Consider the following 23,478-nt stretch of genomic DNA (forward strand, 5'->3'; position numbering starts at 1 on the left):
GCACATTCTTCTTCTAATGACATGACTGCACTGTCTGTCCGACTGTGGATTTTATTTTTCCTTCTACTGAAATGCTTAGTTTTGACTTAACCAAACTTTCAAAGAATTGCTGCGAAGAGCCATGTATCTGCCACCCTCCAGGGCGGAGGTCTCTCCGGAGCACTGTTTTCCTCTTTCCTCAGGAAAGAGGTCACATCACTGTCAGATACGCCCTCCCTCAACTGCTGATTCTCCAATTCCCAGGAGTCCAGAGTGTGAAGTTCGGATGGGATGGCCAGGGACAGCATCTGAGGCTACAGCAAGGGCTGTCTGGGCCATGTAAATGCAGGAGCTAAAGTGTCTTCTTAAGGCCACCAGGGGTCAAGGTCCTAATATAGCTGGATTTGTGCATTCCCAAGAACTCAGGGAACACAGGACTTGAGTGAAGCCAACCTGCTTCCTCCAGCTTCTCTCTCTGTTCTTTACACGGTTGCAGCCACTCCCAGAAGGCAGTGACACACACAAGGCTCCTTTCCCTTTCTTGGTAAAATCTCACATTCTAGAGATATTTTGTCATTCTAAACACCAAAGGCCTACCTTGTTTACGAATTGGTTGTTGCTATTTTTTTTAAACAAATTCCCTGTCTGTAGCCTAGCCTGGTTAAAAGAGCTCCCTATGCTGTCTAGGCTAGCCTCAAGCTCACTGGGATCCTCCCGACCCAGCATCTCAGGGGAAGCACCCTTCCTCACAGCACAGCCTTCTGAGGGAGTGCCAGGGAACACGAGGAGGGCATGGCTCCATAGTGTGCCCGAGTGACAGTGTCTCTTCCAGCCAGGAGCTGGCACACTGATGCGCTCTGGCATGATCTCAGCATGTAAGTCTTCCATCTTACAAAACCTGGCTGACATGCTTCATCACGTCCTTCAGCCTGCTTCTTCCCTTGTCCCTGGTCTGCCTGCTTCCTTCCATGTCCCCAGTTTGCTTGTCTTTTTTCTTTCTTGAGGGTGGACAGTGATTGATCAAGTGACCATTGAGCAGAATGCTCCCTTATCTGTGGCTGTCACATTTGTGCATGTGAAGATCACCCAGGGAGTTTATTAATAATACAGCCCCCTGGACACACCCTCAGAATTCGGATAGACTCTGTAGCTATAATGGGCACTCCAGGTGCCTTGCAGTAGGCAGTCCTTGGGCAGTTCTGAGGTAGTGCCACTGACTCCCTTCTTCCTAAGGGCTACCCGAGCGGGCACTCAGTGTCTAGGTAGGCAAATGATAGGGTGCTTCACTCTTGGGATTAGAATCTGGCCAAGGCTCCCTGGGGGAGGTTTTGCTGTAGCAGCAGATGGTGGAAACACCTGGTTTCTACTGAGTGGCTTCTGGAGAGGCCATCATAGAGCTCTAGATGGTAGGCTTTCTGGTTGTTGGAATCAGAGATCCTCTTGAAGGCGACACCTCACGAGCAGACAGCAGAGCATTAAAGAGTTACTATAAACGTTAAAACAACCAGCGGACCAGACTACAGTGCAGGATACACAAGTTTACCTGTAAGTTATACTTTTGCTCACACTATTAAGTGATTCAAACTTTTTAATCCAACTTGCTAAAAACGAATTTCAAACCCAAATGTGAATCCAGATCGCTCCAGAGGACAATCCCCACTGTTTCCCACCCAACAACTTTTGAGATTCAGGAAGAAATGCCTGCCACATTTATACTCATACTGTTTCCATTTAAGTAACCACTTGCTCACTGAAGCCTGTGACAATGTTCCTACACAGGAGGATGTTTGTGTGTGTGTGTGTGTGTGTGTGTGTAGCATACCTTTACAACACCATTAACTGACTCAGTGAAGGGAATGCTGGGAAGCTAGTTACAGGGGGTACTAACAGAATCTCAGAAAACCCATTGCTGGCCTGCCTACACCTCTCCACCTTTCTCCACAAGGCACCATGATGGAGGAATGCATTGCTGCTGCCCATGGGAATTGATCTCCACGGCCACGGTCCTAAGCCACAGAGGTGGACGTCACAATGAACCACTTCCAGTGTGTGGGGGCTGCACTGCTGACGTCCTGTCATTCCTGTTCCTCTCAGAGACTAACACTCAAAGACTCACAGGGACCTGTCAACAGACACAAGAGATGCTGGACGTCAATACTCCTCAGTTTTTCTGAGTGATCTCTTTCTATCAGGTAGCGTCAGACTTAATAATGTGGAAATGAAATCATATAAATTGTAGAACAAAATTTGATAAATGTTTAAATTATTAAAAATTCAATATTTTGAAATGCACAATGCCATGAAAAATATACTGCTATGCTTTACAGAAAGCTGTAAGGATAAATGGTCTTTCACTGAGCAGATTTCCTCTGCATGAAGTAATGAATCGCTGAATTATCTGAATAATAAAATGAAATCCTTTCTATGAGCCCCATAAAACTGGTTCTTTCTTCAGAACACATAGATCTTCCTGGTCAGGGCCGTGTGCCATCTGTTTACTAAGAGCGTTTTGGGAGCTCTGGGGTTTAAAGGAAAAGTGAAAAAATGAGTATTGCTAACAGTAGACAGAAATTTATTCCAGTTTCAGAAGCAATTTTATCTCTGAAAGCCAGACAGAACACAGGCTGTCCCGACCCAGACTCTGTATGGGCTGGGTAACATTGCAGGCTGCTGGATCCGCAGACTTCATTTCCACCATGAACCTCCACCTGCCTAACACTGGGAAGGGGGATTTCAGGTGTTGGAAACCCTGAGTTTGGACTCAGTTTAGTCTGTGTTTTTCTAAACTTACAGGAAGTGAGTCCCTAGGGCTGGGTGGTCCCGCTGCTCAGGCAGGTAACACAGCCGGCCGCTCTGGCCTGTCCTCTGTGACAGAGAGCTCTGAGAGTGGCGGGTTGGGGAGGGGTTGGAAAGGGAAGGGGAGGTTAGGTTCCAGGAGACCCAGACACAGAGAGAGCATGGCAAAGCTGTGTAAACGGTAAAGATGAGCACGGGCACTAAGGGTCACAATGTGGTGACATGTCCCGGAGCTTTGGCGGATTTTCCATCTCCTCCCAAGCCCAGGAGACAATGGGCGAGTCCTACCCAAAGGGATGCTGCTCAAGCAAACGCCAGCTTCTCATTTCTGACATAGCACTCAGCAGAGGGAAAGGTGTTGTCCCGAGAGTGCTTCAGCTGCTCGGCCCTGAGACCTCGTCCTCTGCAGCACAGAGCCTACACGCCTACCTCTGTCACTGCCAAGTGTCAGTTCTTGACCTGGGAGCCTTCAATCCTCCTATAACTCCCATGGATAAGGAGAACACAGAACATACAGTTCATCCAAAGACGCTTGAAACATGGGGATGTAGTGGAGAAACCATGACAAACCACTTACATCAAGTCACAGACTAAGCAAGCTTTCTAAAGCAGGGAGTGGACTTAGCCCACATGCACCGAGGAATTCCCTTCTCAGTATCTGGGCATTGACCATAAAGCTGAGGAGGCGGAGACAGGAAGACAGGGTGGCACCGGTTACCTGTGGAGCTGTTCGCCATTGTCGGGGTCATGCTGTAGGGCTGTGCCTGTGTGTTCATCAGGCCAGAGCTGTTGTTCATGGGCTGGCTGTAGGGAGAGCTGGAGGCCATGAGTCCACCCTGGTTCATGCCAGGAAAACTGCCTTGCCTGCAGGGAGAAAGAACAGGCACACTCACTGAGCACCACGTCGGCTGCACAGGGCCCTGGCAGTCATCTCGAGATACAGGGGCAAGGCTGGCCCTTTTCTGAGAGGCTGAACTCTACCGGTTGGTAAATATTCAATATACTGTTCATAAGTTGCACAAATAAGTTACATTCATAATTGTGTCATGTTCTGAGTTATTATTTACTATGCTTAAGATAAACAGAAGCAGGAGTAAGGAACTTGAGATAAAAACAGTAATTAAAAAGCAGGCAAAATTGATGGCTTTTTTTTTTCATTGTCATTTTTGGCACCAGGGATCAAATCCTGGGTCATCCTACCCCTGCCCTGCTCCACTTGCCCAGTCCAAAACTCTAAGGCAGAGGCAGAAGCCCAGTCCTAATGGCACATTAGGATCTATCTATCTATCTATCTATCTATCTATCTATCTATCTATCTATCTATCTATCTATCATCTATCTATCTGCCTACCTACCTACCGCATGCATGTGGGTGTGCACGCACGTGTGTGTGTGTGTGTGTGTGTGTGTGTGTGTGAGAGAGAGAGAGAGAGAGAAAGAGAGAGAGAGAGAGAGAGAGAGAGAATATGAATACAGAGGTGTTCATGGAGGCCTGAGATGTTAGATCCTGTGGCGTTGGAGACACAGGTAGTCGTGAACTACCTGACACGGGTGTTGGGAGCTGAATTCGGGCCCTCTGTGAGAGCACCCTGTGCTCTTTACCACTGAGCCCTCTCCAGCCCTAACTCGTAACAAGAGCTGACTACACACACTGGCTAGCATCCTCATCCTCACCCAAACCAGAAATCAAGAGATGAAAAACAACCAGAGAGTAGTACGAGAATCCTACTAGAACAATTCTTTGCCCCAAATCTTCTGAAGAATAGGAACGAGAGAAAGCCCTGCTTCCTCCTCAGTCCATTAGTTAACCTGTAAAAATCAGGTCCTACTGAAACCACAGCATCTGTACATGTGGTTTAGGGAGTGATGCAGAAGATCGCAGACATCCAGAGTGGCATCCAAAAGCTTCCTCTGTCCCATGATGTCACAGGGAAGGAAGAGCTGAAGTGTCTTTACTTCAGAGATGCGATCCATCTTAGGGACTTAGCTTATGTTCAGTAACAAACACTTTCTCTCACTCTTGGCTGCTAGCAGTGGCATGGAGGTCTGCTTGCCCAGGGAAATTTCACTGCAACAGGAGGACTGGCTAACTGTGCTAGGCACGGTGGGACTCTCCGCCATAAGCTAAGCTTGCCTCAGGTAACAATGTCCCCTTGAAAAGCTTGCCCCAGTTGTGGCTAAGATGCTGCTAGGAGTTACCCCGAGAAGAGGGCTAAGTTCACCCTTTCCCCACCTGTTCTGAAAACTAGCTATTCACTCTCTGAATTACCTTGGTGGCTCTTAGTGTATAGCAGTCAACATTTTCAAAAGATTTAAAAATTCAAATAAGTTATTGTTCAAAACCATTTGTGCATCAATTTCTAGTGTACTCAACTATGAGCAGAACTACCATCGCTTAGTGGCTCCTGAACACACACACACACACACCTCAAGCAACACAAGCAAAGTGAAGAAGCAGGCTGTCCTGCCTGGGTCAGTTTCTGCCATAGCTAATCCATCGTCCTGCCTGTAGCTGCTGCCATGACAATGCTGGTGGCAAAATCATGCCACGATTATTCCCACAAATCAGTGGCTCTGGCCAGTCAATCCTGTGAGAACAAAACTGCACTGAATTATTGAAAAGAGACACAGAATAGAGATGAGTGCCCTTGATTTAAAAACCATGGCTCCTTGCAAAATCACAGGACCACAGGCTATTTAAACAAAATACATTGTTCCACACCCTTTGCTCTAGAAGATACACTAGATTAAGTAAGACTAAGCAGAAATCCCTTCCACTGAGTAGGAAATGACACTCACAGTTATCTGCCTACAGCTGGGGCTGCACATGGGAACTAGAGAGGACAATACATTTGAGGCACACAGACGTGGCCCAAGCAACAAACGACAAGTGGACAGTAGCCTGCACAAACAGAACAGAGGTCTACAAACCATATGACCATGTGGTAAGGGGAGGAATGTTTCCTGAGGAGAGGTTGGCACCACACCCCCCTCAGATCTGCAGCCAGTTAGGAACAACACAGCATAGAGGCAGGGCTCTGAGACACTGGTGTCAGCACAGCCCTGTAAGAAGGGGCTCCTGGTGCCTTCTGAGGCTCTGTCCTGATCCTAAAGAAGTCTAGGAGGACACTGAAGATGTGTGTTTTAAAGACACAGTCCTCTGGCGGCCACTGATGGAGGAACATGGCCTCAGGAGGCCACTGCAAAGATCTGGGTGAGAGACAACGGAGTGAAGACAATACCCTGAAGGAGTTTAAGTTTCATTCCTTTTTCTTTGAAGAATGGGAGAGTGATTTTAACAGAGGGGCAGCAGGACTTTGCCACAAGCCCTCCAGAATGATTCCTGCAGCACAGAGTTCCAACCCTTCAGGTGTAAGCTCTCCTGGCCTTGCGTCTCTGATCTGGGTTCCGCGTCAAGGCCATCTCCGAAGCCGCCCACCTGGCTATCCAGAGCTGATTCTCCCACGGCGTCTTGGCGTGGCTCTTCCTGTGAGGCTCTGCACATCCCTTGAGGTCTCACGAAAGCACACACTGCCACAAACATCTCCTTCCACAGCTACTTCACGTCGATACCCCACTGCTCAACAGCACTATGGTGTGGCCTGCAGACTTAGACCTTTCTTTCATCTGGCATCTAAACTATCTTTACTTGCTCTCAGACCAACCAAAACAAATGGAGTTCAAGGGCTCTGACTTCAGAGTATAAAGAAAATGCAAATATGGTTGCTGGCAGTCTGGCATTTAGTGATAACTAAGGATGATCTTGTCATCTTCAAAGCTGACTGCTTTGTCGAGCCTACTGTTCTGTTTATATACCATTTATTAGTAATCACACAAAACTGAACGAGGATGTGGAACGCTTAACTCCGAGACGCCCACGCTAGTCCTCTCCACTGGTGCAGAGTCCACTGCCTGCTCAGTTTGATGGAGGCATAGAGGCAGCAGCGGGTCTCGGAGATGGAGCTTTCCCGAGGGAGAGAGATTAGTTACTTCAGGACTTCTATGGCTTCTTGATGTGGGACGTCCTTCTGTATGTGTGTTGCTTTTATTGGTTAATGGATAAAGAAACTACTTTGTGTTAGGGCAGAGTAGAGCTAGGCAGGAAAACTAAACTGAATGCTGGGAGAAAGAAGGCAAAGTCAGTGAGACACCATGGAGCTGCCAGAGGAGAAAGACGCAAGCTGTTAGCTGGAACCTTGCTGGTAGGCCACGAGCCGCATGGTAAAATATGAAATAATGGAAATGGGTTAATTCTAGATGTAAGGGCTAGTTAGAAATACACTTAAGCCATTGGGCAAACAGTATTATAATACAGATTTCTGTGTGATTACTCTGGGAGTCTGGTTCTGGTACCTGCACGGCACAATTACAGTCTTCTACTTGGACAAAGATGAGGTACACACTACATAATAAAACAATCCAGCTATCATCAATGTGTGCCCACATAAACGGCCTCTGTCTAACCACACTGTACATAAAGATGCTGATTTGGCATTTTATCTTGAGGTTATCCTAACATTAAGAAAACCCTCAATCCATTTACAAGAAAGGCTGCTCCTCTGCACTGCTACAACGGCCACGGGGAAGTCCCTGTCCTACCTGAACACCCCTTCTGGATGACAAGTGAGAGGGGCTGTGTCTAACAGAGGTCCTGGAGGTCTGTGAATGCCAGCCGCAGACAGAGGATGCCTGATAGTGGCAGACATGGAGGGGCTAATTAACATGCACTGAGGAGTAATCAAAGTGACGCTTTAGCAGCGAGATAATTAAGAATACATATATCTTGCAGGCATTTGCTGAGATCTTTAGTACCTTAGCAGACCTGTCACTCAGCTTACAAAATTAATTTGGGTCTGGAGTTCCCATCCTCTACACTCTGTCTTGGCAGCATTTCCCAAACCCACATACAAGCAATTGTACTTCTCCAGGGAACACAAACATAGTCATTTCTGATTTTCTTTTCTATTTTTAAGACAGGGTTTCCTTTTGCAGCCTAGGTTAGCCTGGAACACACTATATGCAGCCCAGGATTTTCTTGGACTTGTGGTAATCCTCCTGCCTCAGCCTCCCAAGTGTTAGAATTACAGGTGTGAACCACATACCCAGCTTATCATTTCGAATTTTTAGAATAGTCCTTAAAGTTTCTTAATAAGGCTAGGCCATAAAATCATTTAACTAAGTAAAGCATGGCACTGTCTGCCCTGTGAGAGCAGAGTCCAGGACTTGATCAGGACCCCAACAACGGCACTCCAGCATGAACAGAAGAACCCCATGGCTGTCAGCTGTGGTCTGGCTGTTAGTGACAGAGTATAGGTCAAAATAAGTACGATGACAAGATTAAAAGGGCTCCTGGAGTGTCGCACCCCAAGGTCCTCCATACCAGTAAACCGAGGCACCATGGGCAGTCAGGAGTCAGTTTCTTCCTTGCGGTCTTTACGACTTACAAACTTAATGCCAGGGCACACCCTCTGCACCCCATCCCTCCCATCTCCAGGGAAAACTGCTGTGGGCTGAGAAGCCTCACCGTTCCCCGTGCTGTCCGAGAATCCGGCAGGCTGACGACGCAGGCCTTGGCATTTCCTCACCCTGAGGGAACTGCGATGTGCTGGGCCACAGAGCTGAGTGTTCCCAGCCGGTGGGAACATGACACTGGCACGAGATGGAATGATCTAGTTTGTTTAGTGTACACGAAGTGCATGGGGGCAGACACCTTGTAGGGCTGAGGGCAGAAGCAAAAACAAGCAGCCAGACCGACAAGCAGGGGCACAGGTCCTCAGTGCGAAGACAGTCAGACTAGGGCAGGGGGACTAACCTAAGTAAAGGGGCGCATCTTTTGTCCACGGAGAACACGAGGAGAGCTTATGGGAAGACATCAAGAGGCAGAGTAAGATGAGCTTGTGGAGATGAACCCTGACCTGGGCTAACAGATGCCCAAGCTCTGGTGTCAGGTTTGTAATGAGCCCAGCTTCTCCTGATCCAGGATACCAGCCCCAGCTCGCTTTCCTGGCCTGATGCCCATCCAGGAGAAGGTGGTCCTGCCACGCTCTCTTGCCTTTCCCACCCTTGCTTGTCAGGGAGTTTTGAGGAGGAGGGTCCTGGGTACCAGTGCTCAGCTGTGTTGTCTTTCTGCACAGACCCACTCAGGACATCGGTCAGAACACGGGCCTTGTCCCCCACATGGCTGGGACTGGGCTATGGACTCAAGTCCATTAAAGATTTGCTGTATATTTCATAATCTGATTCACTAAAACTCTTTAGTCCTTTAAGAATTTATGTTTTACTATTTTTTAATTTGAAGATTTACATATGTAATTTATAACTTCCATAATAGTTTTGTAACTCTGGAAGACTTAATTGATAATCTTAAAATAACATAATAATAGTCATTCAAATTCTCAACTTGAAATAGAATAAAAGGGGCCAAGAATGAAAGTACAGTATTTAGATGACAAAATAAAGGCTTATATCTAATTTCAGAAATAAAAACTCTATTTTAGCCTTTGAAATCTGTTCTCTTTGTCTTTCAATAACAAGACTTTTCAAATCATAGGTATTATGTTGAAACCTAATTGTCCGAAATCCAAAGGGTTGTCTTAGTTAATTCAAATCACCCACTGTCTACAGTATGGGGATCCCACTACAACCAAGGGCTTGAGCTATGGGTTTTTTTTTCGGGGGGGGGGGGCTGGTCTCTTTGACATGTTAATGCACTCTCTCCATTAATGTACTTCCACACCAGTGGCTGCACGTCCATCAGCAGAATGGCGTCACACTGGCCTCAGAGCAAAAGGCATGAAAAGTACCTTGCTGGCAAACAGCAACACAGGATATGCACTATATGAGGAACGTATATTAACAAGGACAGTAGCTTGGAGTGTGTGGATATGTGGCACACACCAGTACAGGTTGTTGTGTCTCTGCAGGAAAGCTAGACTGACTTCTCTCTGTCTGTATCAGGGCCAACTCCTCCTCCACAGAGGAAGGCTGCTGGCTGCCTTGTCTTGCAAAGCTCAGCTCCTTCAACACTTTGAATGCTTGTGTTGTTAGCCATAATGTAGTAACCAACATGACTTCAAAAGGTATCATATTAATATCTGAGCACAGATGATTTCTGTGGCCCTGGTATAAGCATTAGAACGTAGGTACACACGCTCACATTTTCTGTGGCCCTGGTGTAAGCATTAGAATGTTGATATACATGTTCACATTCCTGATACTCAGCAGAACCTTCTAGTCAAGCCCAGTGAGGCTTCAAACTGATTGATTTTACCACTTATTTATTTTAAAAAACTAAGTCTGAGAGTTTTCCTCCTTCTGATGCTTTTGAGTCCACTGGAGACCCCTCCAGGGACAGCAGACAAGGACCAGCGCGTGGCCCGCAGCACAGCTGCTTCTCCCCCAGTTTTAATGGTGAGGCTGAAGTAGTAGTATATCGGCAACCACAGGGTCAAACAGACTGGAGTACCAGCAAGGATGCTGCCTACCCCTTGCTGCTGAGGCCCCAGGCAGGTACACGGCCCATGTCCTCTTCAGCAGACGAAGGTAGAGAGCTCAGCCCTCTGCGGGAAGGGTGGTCTTGCTCAGATACATGCTTAGGTTCAGTTTCTACCAGAACAGCCGTTACAGACTAAGGAATGCGCAAAGCAAGAGTTCACTCCTTCACCAAGTTAGGGATAGCACTGCACAGGCTGAGATGGACCCTTGCATCCTCCCTCGAATTCAATGGTGACCTTCTCTGCTGACCTGAGGGGACTCAGTGTCCTCCACCATAAAATAAAGAAATAAAGGGCAGAGACTGAGCAGTGTCCACAAACCTGGCTCCAGACACTGCCACCCTCTGCTGGGAACTCACACAATGATAACAGGATAAAGATCTTACAGACAACGCAGACCTGTGGCACAATAGTCTGAAAGTTTAGACAATGCTGGGGGTGCTGTCATTGAGGGAACGAACTCCATCCAACCAGCCTGGCTTCAAAAGGCCCAGGAATCTGTCAGACTCGTGTACATTGAAGTTGTGATTCTTCCTTGGAAGAATTTCTAAGGAAAACCAAAAACAAACCCTAGGTAATTCCCAAGTACCCAGACCCACATATCAACTACTGTGTTTGGCAAAGAGACCAGCTGCTTGGAATTGCCAGGTTTTCCTTAAATGGAACAAACAATGCAGGACACACTGCTGGGCTGAGGACACTCGCTTACACGTGTGCCTGTGCTGGGCTGAGGACACCGTTCACGTGTGTGTGTGTGTGTGTGTGTGTGTGTGTGTGTGTGTATGTGTGTGTGTGTGTGTGTGTGTGTTGGGCTGAGGACACTGCTCATGTGTATGTGCGTGTGCTGGGCTGAGGACACCGCTCACGTGTGCCTGTGCTGGGCGTCAAGGCCATGGATGATGAACTCAGTCACTGGAATTCATGACAAGGCCTCTTGAGGAAGCAGGGGCCAAGGTCTTCCCTGAGCTTCTGGCAGACTAGGCTCGAACAGCCGCCACACTCCAGAATAAACCCATTAACTATGGATGCTCTAGAACAACCCACAGCAAGACTTTCTGAGCACAGCGACTCTTCATCAATCATTAACGAGGATGTTTAGGTACCGTTGCGTGCCTAACAGCGCAGGGACAGTGGGCGCCAAAGCGCTTTCTATTACAGATACTTTCCCTCCTTCATACGAAGGACAGCAAGAGAAACAACCTATATATTTGTAGCTTATTCAACGTAGCAGGTGGATTTTACACTCAGAAGTCACCCTCAAAACTGACACCAGTGAGAGACTTTTCAAGCAGGTAAGCTGATGCTTTCTCCTGTATCTTACACTCCGCTCGAGAACACCGTCATCACAACACCCGCACACAAGCCTTCCTCTCTACAGTACGCTCTGCCTCGGCTGAATCAGACACACACTTCCCACCTTCATCAATAATTTGTCCTTTTGCCATTCTTTCCCAGGCTCTGTGCTCTTTGGGAAGGACGAAGAGAACAGTCTAACACACTGTAGCTGCCCAAAGACCAAGCTTTCCCGCCCCCTCCCCAAAGAAACACATTTTCTAAAGTGGCTTCACCTGCCATCCATCAATTAGGAAAAAAAAGCCGAACTGTGAGTCTGATGCCCAGGGCAGCAAATCATGCTGAAACCAGGGCTCTTGGCTAGGGCTGCAGAGACTTGTAACACACTGCTCTCTCACAGCCAAGTCGGCATTCTGAAAACAGGGGTGGGGTGGGGTGGGGTGTGTGTGTGCTCTGTAAAGCGGGACAGATGGGTGACCTAAATAGAAACAAAACTTGGATTTCTTTCTTTTTCAGAAAGGATACTGTAACCATGAAAAGCAAACCACAGGCAGCAGGCAGGGGTTGCACAGAGCCTCTGCCAGGTGGGGGATGTCACAGTAGCGCCCGCATTGCTCCTCCCCATTTTCTATTAAGGAGGAGGTGCTGTCTTCTTGGCCGCTCTCTGGAAGCTGCTGGCTGGAGCCGAGTTGATCTTCTCAGGCTGGTTAGCTAACATTGATTTTCTGCCCCAGTGGAAGAGATTTTACTCTGATGCATGCCATTTAAATTCATTTTACACAGCTGCTTAATGTGTCTTGGCAAGGCGCAGGCAGGGCAGCTTTGTGGGTCTAAATAGCACTCCTGAGCTGGGAGAGGACAGAGCCTGTCGTCGGCAGCTGAAGACAAACACCTTTCTGCTCCACAGTTACCTTCCTCTAGACTTGTGAGCTAACCCCCAGGGAACCATGGGAAAATGCAAGGTTGGGAGAGCAGGTTCCCAAGAATAAGCATGTCTGACTCAATAGTTACTTTAGCTTGAGAATTATGTTCACAGGAGTCTTTGTTGGTGTGCAGTGAGAACCTGCTTACAGAACTAATGACTCTCCATGACAAATGACCCTTGGCTCTTGCTGTCTACGGTGATGTGTACCAAAGGGAAGACTACTGCAAAGCTGGAGTTAGGGCTGAGAAGGGATGAGAGCGGAGCGGAGGTGACAGTTCGCAGGGCTCAGCTGGAGGCCCATCTCCACTGTCCCTTATTGCCAAGGTCAAGGATGTGCGGATCTGATGAACACACCCAACATGACATGCTAATATTACTGCTGAGTAACCCCCAGTACCACGCGCAGTTTACCGGCGACACAGCTCTGCAGCAGCGAAGAAAGGCCGTTCTGCTGCTGTCTACAATTCCTGTGTTGACATCAAGATGAAAACGCCATTGTGGCATGGCAAAATATTCTTGATTATTTCATCAAATTTCCTTGGTCAATGGTTCTCGGCCTCTTTTGAGAAGAGATAACAGAAGTCACTGGTTAACGGGCAGGCTCAGTGGTACTACGGGCCTCTCCTCTGCCCCGGGGCCCAGTAGCTGTACTGTTGGAGTGTCCAGGCTCCTGGGTACGGCAACACAACCCTGATTCCTCCACAGAACACCAACAGCAAAGGGGACTGGGCGGGGGTGGGGGGGAGATGTCACCGCTTCTGTGGAGGTAACAGTTCTACTTTCCTTCTCAGGCATGAAGGAATGCAGGCAGGTGAGACCCAGACAGAGAGGACTCTCATCACACTGCCCTGGGACAAATGCCCAGCTCTCCCACAGAAAGCCTTGGGGGTGTTGCTTCCTACCCATAATGGTAAGGATGGTGCATCAGGGAGCCTGGCAGCTGCCACAGTTAGGGAAAAAAAAATGGGGTGTCTTCTAGCCCCAGAGTGGCTGGGATCACAGGTGACTTAACATATGTAGTCTAAAGAAAGATCGAACAACAGTGTGTGTGGATTTGTTCTGAAGCACCAGCCTGAGGCCCTGCCCACACCATTCCACGCATCGGTGTGAGCTTATAGACTGGAGGAAAGGAGGCTAGTCTGGGCCATGAAGCTACCTGGGCTGGGGCTTTGTGAAACTCAACAGAGTGGAGGAAAGGGCCAAGGAGAGAGAAAAGTAAAATTCTCCTAGCTACTCTCAATTTATCAGTTAAGTATAGTTTTGACTTGAGGTAAATCAAATCAACAAATGGCCACCATTTAAACAGCTGAGACCTAAGTTGGGGAGGATGTGAAGCTGGCTTTGGATTAGTCTGCTGTTTACATACAGAAAACAAGCAAGGCTGGGTATTAACACAGGGATTTCTACTACAAACTCATCCAGAAAAGGAGCACCAAGACTTTCATCAAGTGGGGTCCAGTCTTGCTCTCTCTGGCCATGGCTGCCTCGCTGCCATCAGAGGCCCTGTCAGACGCAATCACATACTTCCTACTTAACAGAAGGGAAGTAACCTGGGCACCAGGAGCGGCAACAACGGCAGTTTGTTTAAGCCGCTTACAGTGGGCGCAGCAGTGCCAGTCTCCAGTCTACTATCCAAACAATGTTCCCTGTGGCCGGGTCTGGCTGCGGGCGGACACTTGGGGTCAGGAGGTTTTAAGTGTGCATAAAGAGCTAAGAGAACAGGGAGGAACGCAGGATTTCCACTCAATTCCTCAGAGGAAATGCAGCAGTGTTCAGAGCACTACTTGCCTTGAGTACCAGCTTCAGAGGGGAAGAAACGGACTTCTCAACACGCGAGTGTTCAGACACAGACACATATAAACACATGCGTGTTCACAGATACACAGAGACACATAGACACGTCTAAACACATGCGTGTTCAGATACACACAGACATTTAAACACATGCATGTTCACAGATATACATAGACACGTCTAAACACGTGCATGTTCATGGACACAGACACATTTGAACACACACAGACACAGAGATACACACATACGTGCTTACACAATTAGCTTTTATTACTCTTTGACAAAAGTCAGAATTTTCCTGACTTTTGCAGGTACCCTGAGGCCCAGAGCTTCTGGTGTGCTTTTTAGAAAGACAGGTCTGCATCTGACCCTTTTAAAGCAAGTTCATCTTTGCTTCACACATTTTAAAATTATGGCATTTTGAGGTAGGTCAAATATTTAATTAATATTAAGAATTCAGAATAAAACCAAGGACAGAGGGTAAAGCCTTGCTCAACCAGCTTGAACTGTCTAAAATATTATTTTTACTTTAACAACCACATTTTGATTGGGACAGAAAAATGCTCAGACAATAAAATACAAAATCCCCTACATACTTATACTTATTTAGACCAACACACAGTACACACATATACATATAGAAGATTTTTTTTTCTTCTGAGACAAGGTCTCTCACTATGTATCCCTAACTGGCCCAGATCTTGTTATGGCAGTCTGGGCTGCCCTCAAACTCTCGGGATCCTGCCTACCTCTTGCCTCCCAGCAATAGGATCAAAGTGTGTGCTACCACACCAGACCAAAGTTTCTACTGTCTAGAGCTCTTATGGTAAAACTGTACATGTTTGAGTATGTGTGCAAGTGCACGTGCAAATGAGTGTGCATATTTGAATTGTATGTTCAAGAGTGTGAATGCATGTTGTTTCTTTTGCAATGTCTTAGATTTTAAATAGTTAGACTATAGTATTTTCTGCTTAAAACTCATCAAAGCGGTGCTGGGCAGACATTTCCTTTATACACAACACGGTTGGTTCCCTGGCTACGGTTACAGGCACTTCATTTCCCACAGTGGATGCCCACCACTCAGATTCCTTCCTGGTAGGTAAGGAAGCTTTGTCTGTCACCTCTCGGACCTTGCCTCATGCATACACACAAGCACTGCTGCTCTGGAATGCTGAAGGGAGGACGGGCTGGTGTTGGTCACATGGGCACACAGCCCGACCTGTCTCAGAGGCATACCTGCTTTGTGCTGAGTTTGCAGCAGCCTGCATCACAGCTGCAGCGGCTTCCTGGGCCTTACGGTTCACAGTGGGCATTGGTGGGCCCATTCCTGGCCCTCCCTGCTGAGACATGCCAGGAGAACTGGGGGTGACGCTGCTCATGTTTCCAGGAAATGGTCTGTTCTGCATCCCAGCTGAAGGCATTCGTCCCAGGGGCATAGCACCACATGGCTGGGTTGGCCCTTGTCCATGCATCTGGTTGTTGGCATTGATACTCATACCGGGCCCTGGGCCGCTGTAGCTTGCACTGGGTACCCCACTATATGTTGGGGTTCTGGAGTAGTTGCCTAGACAAAAAGCAAAGACAAGTTAAAGCCTTTTATTTAAACATTCATGAAAGCACTTGCTGGAAATACATTCTGTAGAGCGAAGTGCCCCGCATGGGGCCCTAGTCACTGTCATGCTCTGCATCTGTCACTTCTTGCTGTGCAGACACGGCTACATGGCTGCATTCCCAAGGCACCTGGAGAACCAGCTCAGTGACAGAGAGCCCAAAGGACTATGCGACACTGTCAAAAAGCCAGTCTGAGAGCACGGTGCACCAAGCTGTCTGGACTCTTGGACTAGTAATCCCAGCTACGTGGGCAGCTGAGGCAGGAGGATCACATATTCAAAAACATCTTTAGCTACTTGGAGAGTTCATGGACAGCTTGACCACCATAGTAAGACCTGTCTCAAATTAAAAAATAAAGGGCTATAAACATAGGCCAGCGGTAGAGCATTTGCTTAAGATGCCCACGGCCTTAGAGTCAATCACTGTTGCTACAAAAATCAGAGTTCCCAGCCCAACATCTCGCCAATCTGTTGAATACCTTACATCTTCCACCTCACCCAGAAGTACAGCCTTCAGGTGAGGGCCACTGAGACCATCCTACAACATCCCACCTCCACCTGACTGTAGACAAAGACCTCCACCCCCCACCGCATAGTACAGTGTCACGTGCATCTGCACAGATCCAACAAGGCTGTTCTGTTGTGGGCACCAACCTTTTTCATCCCAAGACTGAGCAGTTGGCTTATGTCCTCCGTGTCACCCTAGCAGGACAATGGGCACAGGGAATGCGGTGTGAGGGGAGGAAGGAACCCGCAGGGCTTCCAGTTGCACTGCAGCCATGTTTCCCTGCCTACTGTACCTTGGCATGGCTACTTCAGTAAGAACAGCAGACATTAACTGCTGAGCCAAAGGGCACACTAGACACCTGGTTAAAGCGTTCTGCCCCACGAGTTAATCCAGCTCCTCCAATAACCAAACAAACCACTGTTTATAAGCGAGAAAACCCTAGCTTGGAGGTCAGGATGGAAGCTCATGCAAACTGATGAGAAAAATCCATGTATTTACCAACGAAACAAGCTGTCTCCCAGAAATGAAACAAATGCAAAAAAGACAAGTGTGTGTAGTCTATGGACAGACTTTCTCAGCTGTCCTGACTTATTCTGGAACATTCTCCCATCATCTAATGACAACACAAACAACAAAACCGCCAGAAACTGCTCCAGGTGAGGGGAATTAAGTGGCTGCACCAGGAGAGCTCCCGATTTAGATTTGTGTAGGTACGTGCACACTAGTGTATGTGATTGGAGGGGGGGGCAGAGGAAACAGCCCCAAAGCAACACCACACGATGGTGGCAGGGGAGTGATTCTGACTGGGGTGCAGGCCCAGGAATCCCAAAGGAGTGAGTGTAGACTTCTGTCTCTACAAGCAGTAGGGGAAGAGAAACCTCCGGTGCTGATGTAGGCCAGGCTCTGGGGCGGGACAAGCCCTGTGCTCACTAACTGGGGACTCTTAGGAAACCTGTCTCCAGCTTTCTTCCTAAATCCATCCTCCAGAACTTTGTCACATAGGCATAAAGTCTCCCCCCCCTCCCCCGACACAAAGCATGGGGGATGACTTCCTAGCTGGCTGGGTGAATGGGGGAGAGGCCAAAGGGAGCAAGCAGGGACATGTCAGGGGGCAGTCCACAGGAAGCAGGAAGGGCAACATGGAGCTGGGAGGGGAAGCAGTTGGAGCTAGCCAGCCTGAGGGTCACATTCCTGAGTGTGCACACATCTGTCACATTCCTGAGTGTGCACACATCTGAAGACACAGAAATGGACTAATAATAAAAACCTTACTATTATTATACTATTATTATGTGGAGCTAGCCAGCCTGAGGGTCACATTCCTGAGTGTGCACACATCTGAAGACACAGAAATTGACTAATAATCAAAACCTTACTATTATTTATTTATTTTTTTTGGTTTTCTTGAGACAGGGTTTCCCTGTAGTTTCTAGAGTCTGTCCTGGAACTAGCTCTTGTAGACCAGGCTGGCCTCGAACTCAAAGATTTGCCTGTCTCTGCCTCCTGAGTGCTGGGATTAAAGGCGTGCGCCACCACCGCCCGGCAAAACCTTACGATTATTATGTGCTACATTCAGTTCCGAGTTCTTCAAAACAATTCGATTCCTTACAGGATGCCCAAGAAAGCATTTCACTGGAATCCTCATTTTGAAGGTGAACACTCAAGACCCAGGGACAACAAGTTACCTGTCCCAAACAACTGGGGAGCCGGGGATGACCCAGGTAAGCTGAGAGTGTGGCTTGCAGGGAAAGCACTCTGTACTGTGTGCAGCCTCCTCAGTGCTTATATGACCACGCATGACAACACTCAAACAGGTTTCTTAAATCCACACAAAGCTGACTGACCTCCATAACCACAGGAAGTGAGACATTCTCAGCTCGCTGGTACCTGCTGATAGGGGCATGGTGGGTGAGCTTTCTTCTTCAACTGTCTGTGAAGTATGTGCTGTTATTTACTGCTGAGGTGGAGGCCTTTGTTCATGCAGGCCATGGGCTGGTACAGTACGTCTGCCAAGGGCCAGGGAGTAAATATTTCAAGCATTGGGGGTCAACTACTCAATTCTGCCAATACAGCTTATAGCTCCAAAGCAGCTACATGCAGATACTCACACAGCTCTGACAAGTGTGTATTTGCAAAACAGAGCCAAAACAAAAGGGAATAATTTGCTGACCCCTGAAGGGGAGCAGAGCTGGGTCTTGCCCATAAGCTGTCACACTGGCTCAAGTCAGGAGTGCCATTATGAAGGCTGAGGGTGGGCAGATCCAAGGGTCCCTGTTGTAGAATATTATTTTAAGGAGTGTTACATTTGTTTATGCTGGGGAACATTTGTTCTAGTGATGCAAAGATGTGCTGCATTCTTTTATGCTGCATTTGTTGAACTCTGTGAAGCTGTGATTCTTTGCCTGTCTAAGATGCCCGATAGTCTAATAAAGAGCAAATCTAATAAAGTCTAATAATTGCTGGCCCATAGCAAGGCAGGAGAAAGGATAGGTGGGGCGGGCAGGCAGAGAGAATAAACAGAAGGAGAACTCTGGGAGAAAACGAAAAAGGGGCAAGAAGACCAAGGAGCAAGAAAAGAAGGGGCAGCCACCTGCCACCCAGCCCCAGAGCCAGCCATCGAGTAAGAGTGGAAGATACTCAGAAGTAAGAAAAAGGAAGGGCCCAGAGGCAAAAGGTAGATGGGATAATTTAAGAAAAGCTGGCTAGAAATAAGCCAAGCTAAGGGCTGGCATTTATAAGAAAGAATGAGACTCTGTGTGTGACTTATTTGGGAGCTGTGTGGTGGGCCCCCCAAAGAGCCAAGGCGCCTAAGAGCAAAAAACAACCACCACCATTTTCATGTTCCAACGTGGGGCTAGAGTAAAAGGAAGTCCAACGACAGATTCCGATAGAGATGAAAACCTGGGGCCCTGGAGGAAGGGGCATAAAGATGCGGTAACCGAGGCAGGCCGACGCAGGCCTCCTCCACACACAGCACCTCTGCAAAGTCAGAATGTGCAGAGATAATCAAGCATGCACTGTTCTTAAACAAAGGCTTAAAATACATGGAGACTATTCACAATTGAGAACTTCTTCCAGAAAGTTCTGAAGTGGCTTCCAGGGGTCCCACCTCTGGGTCACCTGCCCGCAGAGAGCCAGCTCATGAGGAGTAGCACTCTCCTGAATCTTCAGGAAGCTGGTGCAATGGATGCTTTCCCCGAGGAGCAGGCACTCTGACTCTGCCTCCCCTAGTGATGTCACAGCCCCATCCTGGAGTATCTCTGTCTCAGCTCCTTTTTGGTTTGCTTTTACCGAGACAAACTCATTTACAATGCAAGCATTCTAGCAAATGATCACATGCCCACACTATTACTCGGACACTAGTTTGCACCCTCCCAACACCTGATGAACGACTCCTGGGGAAGAAGCCCCTTTCCTTTTGAAAATGACACTTGAAGCCTGCGGTGGTGACACACACCTTTAGTCCCAGCACTCTGTGAGGCAGAGGTAGGTGGATCTCTGAGTTCGAGGCCAACCTGAGTGAGTTCTTGGACAGCCAGGGCTACCCTGTCTCAAAAAAACAACCTAAAAAAGAAAATGACACTTGAATCTTGTTTTAAAACAAGCATCTAGACATGGCCACTGCAAACTATACTCCACTCTTACTGCCATTTTACTAGAGAAGCGAGTTCCTGGCCTTACTGAGCCAGATCTCCCATTCTGGTCTGACTCATTATGGAGTGGGGACCTAAAAAGCTGATGGATCTTGATAAAGATCCACAGAAGAAAGAATGGCCCCGCCTTCCTGACTGTCCTGTATCCTGCCCCAAGCTCTTATCCTTTGTAGACTCTGGGGCTGGTTTGCAGTGGGGCTCTAGCTTCGGCAGGAAGGACTCTGGACGGCTAGTGTGGGACACAGGGCTCTGATGTGCAGCCTCTATTTCCTTCAGTCGGGCTGACTCAGAATCACATGTCTAGGGAGCTGCTCTAATTATAGAGGCCTCTGTGTGGGGGAGAAATACAAAGTCCCCTTTCTCTTCCTTGAAGCTTTAAAAGCTTTCCTCACTAAACCCATGTGCCTAGATGACCAAACTTTCTGAAGGCTCTAATGGCTTCCAGGGTAAAGCACAGGCCTTAGCACAGAGATCCTAGCCCTGCTCCTGACACTGCCTACCAGCACGACCCTTCCAAATTATTTAACTTCCCCACACAGTGGCACTGTCATCAGAGAGATGCCACACTAATGGGACAGAGCCTGCAGTGCTACCATCAGCACTGAGCCACAGGACACTGGGGCCGCTTCCCTACCACCTTTAAAGATGAGTGGATGGGGCGGGGCATGACCCACCCACCCTAGTAGACTATAGCTTGTATCTGTGCTCCAACAAACAGAATCCAAATGTGTAAGCCAAGCAAAATGTGAGAGGAAAGGCCAGGACTGAGGAGCGCAGTCTTCATCCCATGGTTCTCTAATAGATTAGTAATTTGTTGGCACTGGCTCTGACAGAAAACAGATGGGTGCAGCATTAGGCACAATGAAGGCAGCAGATGCTGGGCCAGCCCACCTCAGCTGGACTGCTCCTGCAGCCAAGTCCAAGAGCCCACCGGTTTCAAGTGGGTTCATCTTGGCACACCAGCTTTGGGAAATCAGTCACGAATGAATTCAGAGCTCAGCCCAGCAGGATTACATTCAAGCACCACATAGAGGAAGCGGCAGTTAGACGCTATTTAAGTCACCACCATTATTTCAGGAGGGCTGCAGATAATTTTGAATCTGACTCGAGCACATTGGTAGCTGATAGTCATAATCAATACTCCAAGTTCCTGTCCTTAAACTGAGTATTGCTGCTCTCACGTGAGATCTTGTGCCCAGGCTACAAAGGGCAAGGACCGGTATTATTCTCCTACACCGAGAAGGACAAAATATGATAGGCTTCAGAACTTAAACCTTCTATCTTGGGTAGAAACAACCTGCATGAGTCGCTATATGCTATAAAAACTACATTCACGGGGCTGGAGAGGTACTTCCTTGTTAAGAGCGCTTATTACTCTTGTAGAGGACCTGGGTTTGGTTCCTAGCAGCTCACAACCTGTAAACTCCAGTTCCAGAGAAAAAGAGGTCTTCTGACCTCTGTGGGCATCAGGCATACACGAGGTGGGTGCACTCACATACATGCAGGCAAACACTCACATACATGAAATGAAAATACAGGCATTTACGATTAGGGCTAAGCATGCATTTCCCTTGCTCACGGAGTGTTTCCCATTTGAACGGCAGCCCTCTATGAAGTCATGGCACTGAGAGAGAACATGCAATAACAAGCACTGCCAGTGCAATCAGGACGCAGAACACCGTTAGCAGACACAGAACTCCCTTTCCACAGTCGGCATCACACTCCCGACTCAGCACATGTCGTGGACTGCTTAGAGTGCCACTGGATTGGGCGGCTGTGAACAGAACTCGGTGTGGATGCATGCTGTCTCACTTCCCGGGCATTCTAGGAGAGAAAGCTGGGATCCAGAGTAAGTGGGCGCTTAGCTGACAGGATGCTGTGTGCTTTGAGTACGTAGCCACTGGGTATTGTACGACAGCTACTGATGGCAGCCAGAACTTGATGTTGTCAACTGTTCAAAAGTCCCAGCCATTCTAACAGGCACGAGACAGAATTCTCCATGGCTTCAATTTTCATTTTGCTCACAAGAGATAACTAAGTCTTTTCTTATGGGACTTACTGGTAAAAGCCTTTCTGTATTAATAACAACAAAAATTAGATATATAAAACCCCCACAAAACTCCTCTTCCTACTGGAGCCATACAATCTTCTTTGGGTCATAGATAAAGTAGTCAAGGAGACCACAAACAGAGGTTCAAAGTCAAAGATAACTGACCTTATTAAATCCTGCTGTGCGAGAATAATGGCTTGTGTTGTGCACTGGTATACAAGGCATCTTTGCTTTCTCCAGGTCAATATGCATTTGACATTTCTTTAAATCGTACTATTTGTCCTCAGTCTATACTGCTGGTCACTACAGTATGAGTTCCAACTTTACGAAGGTTCCCCCTCCCCCCATGCATGTGTTAATAAGAGTTCTCAAAAAAAAAACCTAATTACAAAGTAATGCAAGCTCAATACATAAAATATAGAAACGGCAAAGAATTAGCCTTAGTTTCACCTTCCACAGTTTGGGCACAAATACAAGACACGGCCTCGGGCACGGCAGAGTCACCCCCCAAACACCACACAAGGCTCTGGATGCCTCTCCTTCTCCAGAGGCTCTCAAGTGCCAGGCCCCGTGCCAGCTGCCGGGTGCCCGTAAGTGAGCAGAGGTGGAGAGCAGAGGTGTGCCAATGGAGGGACACAGACTGTGTCTCCCGGTGAGGACTAGGAAGGAAAGAAACAGTGATGGCTACAGAGTGTGAGGACGCGAAGGGCAGTGAGTCACCGCTTCTCCGGGAACTCCAGGGAAACAGGAGGCTATCATCTGGTGCAGACCCTGGGGACATCAGGTAAACCTGCCATGTGTGCACGTGGCCTTCAGAAACTGCTGTCTCTACAGCTAGGCTGCTTCACCTATGGACGGAGTGATAATGGCAGTCCCTCATTACAGCTACAATGGGACAAACAGTTTACAACAGTAGGGACTTTCGGATGCCTGACAAAGCACAGTGAGACAAAAATCTCTTCCATTGTGAGTTTGGAACCAGTGAGCAGCAGAAACAGTGGTGCCCTACATGCCTTCCTGATGTACAGACTCCGGTGCACTCCTCAGAGATGACCTGGATGAGTTTTTAAAGACGGCTACCCCCAAGCTATGGGGGACGTCTCTACAACAAGAAACAAGGCCCCCAAGAGTAAGAGACACATCTGCCACACGCTGCAGAGCTTCACGTCTTCCTTGGGCCCAGAGGGGCTGCACCAGGCCCCAGGGACAGAGGATGCAGGAGGAGGTGAGGAGGCACCTGCCCCACTGGCTGCAGCCTATGGAATCCTTGAAAGGCTACTAGGAACACTGTTAGTGACCCGTGGAATGTAGGCCAGTATGGCTGGCTCTCATTACAGAGGGGAGCCAGGAGCGCCACAGGAGTCAAATATAGAGCGG

At 48.1% G+C, this 23,478-nt stretch overlaps 1 protein-coding gene across 3 annotated transcripts in view; it reads right to left on the minus strand.

Moving 5' to 3' along the window:
* Arid1b (AT-rich interaction domain 1B) overlaps positions 1 to 23,478 on the minus strand; it is a 360,006-nt gene that overhangs the window by 33,065 nt on the left and 303,463 nt on the right. For all 3 annotated transcript variants that reach the window (XM_038338780.2, XM_038338778.2, XM_038338779.2), the window contains 2 exons: positions 15,517 to 15,844; positions 3,494 to 3,639 (listed from right to left, as the gene is read on the minus strand). In XM_038338780.2, coding sequence (XP_038194708.1) covers positions 3,494 to 3,639; positions 15,517 to 15,844 — 474 coding nt within the window. The remainder of the gene's footprint in view (positions 1 to 3,493; positions 3,640 to 15,516; positions 15,845 to 23,478) is intronic.

Source organism: Arvicola amphibius, chromosome 8 (assembly GCF_903992535.2).
Source record: "Arvicola amphibius chromosome 8, mArvAmp1.2, whole genome shotgun sequence".
Classification (NCBI taxonomy): domain Eukaryota; kingdom Metazoa; phylum Chordata; class Mammalia; order Rodentia; family Cricetidae; genus Arvicola; species Arvicola amphibius.